Source organism: Pygoscelis adeliae, unplaced genomic scaffold (genome assembly GCF_000699105.1).
Source record: "Pygoscelis adeliae isolate BGI_AS28 unplaced genomic scaffold, ASM69910v1 Scaffold227, whole genome shotgun sequence".
In the NCBI taxonomy this organism is placed as follows: domain Eukaryota; kingdom Metazoa; phylum Chordata; class Aves; order Sphenisciformes; family Spheniscidae; genus Pygoscelis; species Pygoscelis adeliae.
In genome coordinates, this window is record NW_008825100.1 from 1,453,947 (window position 1) to 1,455,489 (window position 1,543).

At 54.3% G+C, this 1,543-nt stretch overlaps 1 protein-coding gene across 1 annotated transcript in view; it reads right to left on the bottom strand.

Moving 5' to 3' along the window:
• LOC103919595 (TGF-beta receptor type-2-like) overlaps positions 1-1,543 on the bottom strand; it is a 33,468-nt gene that overhangs the window by 13,146 nt on the left and 18,779 nt on the right. Inside the window, exon 2 of the mRNA XM_009327127.1 lies at positions 668-818. Coding sequence (XP_009325402.1) covers positions 668-818 — 151 coding nt within the window. The remainder of the gene's footprint in view (positions 1-667; positions 819-1,543) is intronic.

Genomic DNA, 1,543 nt, shown 5'->3' on the forward strand with positions numbered 1-1,543 from the left:
CAAAATGGATGTTTTTTTAGTTTTGCTTATGGGGACCAAAAAAGCCGGGGGAGGCACTCTTCCGGGCAAATGATGCAGCATATGCTTGGCCTGAAGTGCAAGATTGCGTTTCTCTTCCAGGCATCTCCAGGAGAAGCAGAAAAGGGCTTTTCCCAGGGGATGGGAAGGAGGTGGGCTAAGCCCAGCGGGTTAAACCCCAGTTCGGTACCAGGTCAGACGTCCACGCGCCGGATGGGGACAGACCTCGGCTGTGCCCCTGTGCATGAAGCAGGGTTTCACCAGCCTGATGCAGGAGGACAGCATGGGTTTGGGAGTCAGGGCTGCGGGTGTTGCCCAGTAGGTTCAGGCTGTAAAGCTAAATTCAGGGGTTTATGGGGGTTTAGAGGTCCCGCAGCAAACCTGCCACGCTCTGTGTCGGGCACTTAAATACTTAATTTATTTAGAAAATAAACTGGTACTAATTATAGGGCAGACCAAATAATTTTTTTACTGCAAATTGTAATTTTTATTATAATGGAGTCAAAGGGAGAGGAAGAGAGAGTCCTGAATTATTTTAATGGGCAATGATTCAAGCGCAGGGGTAGATACACGTGCGTTCCCATGAGCTGCCTCCCTGCGAAACCCTTCTTCCCCTGCGTCCCCCATTGACGAGGGGATTGCTGCTTACCATATGGCCACGCAGATCTCGTAGGGGTCCTCGCAGTAGGAGTTGAGGTTGCAGTTGCTGTAGCACACCTTCTCCTCGCAGGCCGGCAGCGTGGAGTCGCACCACTTGCACAAGTTGGTCTTCAGGCTGCGGCGGGCGCCAGCGCTGCAGGCTGTGGGGCAGAGAGGTGGTGGAGGGTGAGCGTGGTCAAGCCTGCCCGGAGCAGGGAAAAATAACCACCATTTTCAGCAATTCACACAACCAGTGGAGAAGGAGCCTGAATTGTCCCTATTTCTACATGCGTTTGTTTATAGCTTTCCTTTTGCTCCATTGCTTGGTCAAATGTGCTTTAGATTATGCCAAAGCCTAGAGGAGATGGAGGGATGCCGGCAGTGCGGAGGCAGGTCCTGCCGGACGAGAGCTTTGCAGAGCCTGGGAAGCTGCAAAGAACCACGTTTTCCCTCCACGTTTCCTGTACCGTTTATCATCAACGGGAAGTTTACTTCTTCCTCTACAACCTAGGCTCGAAGCTGCGACTCCCCTCATCTTGAGTGCATGCAGTGTCCGAAAAGGGACATCTCCATGTCCCTGTGTGCCTGAAGACTTTATTTATTCACCTCCCTGGGGGTAGAGAGGTGCTGGGGAGGGATACATGGCCAGGCTGGGGCAGCTCCCTCCTCTCCTGCTGCCTCCTCATCCTCCCTCTGCCCATTCAATGAGCCCAAGCTGGGGAACGTGTTTGCCACCCGCTCCCCGAGCATCTGTGTTTTCGGCAGTAACCGATGGCCTGAGACTGCCTGAGCTCTGGCGCAACAGGGGCTGCTCCTGCCCTGGCTCTGCTGCCCGCTCTGCCCCGGCCCAGCATGAGATGCTCTCCTGCCCCTGGAGCGCTGGATC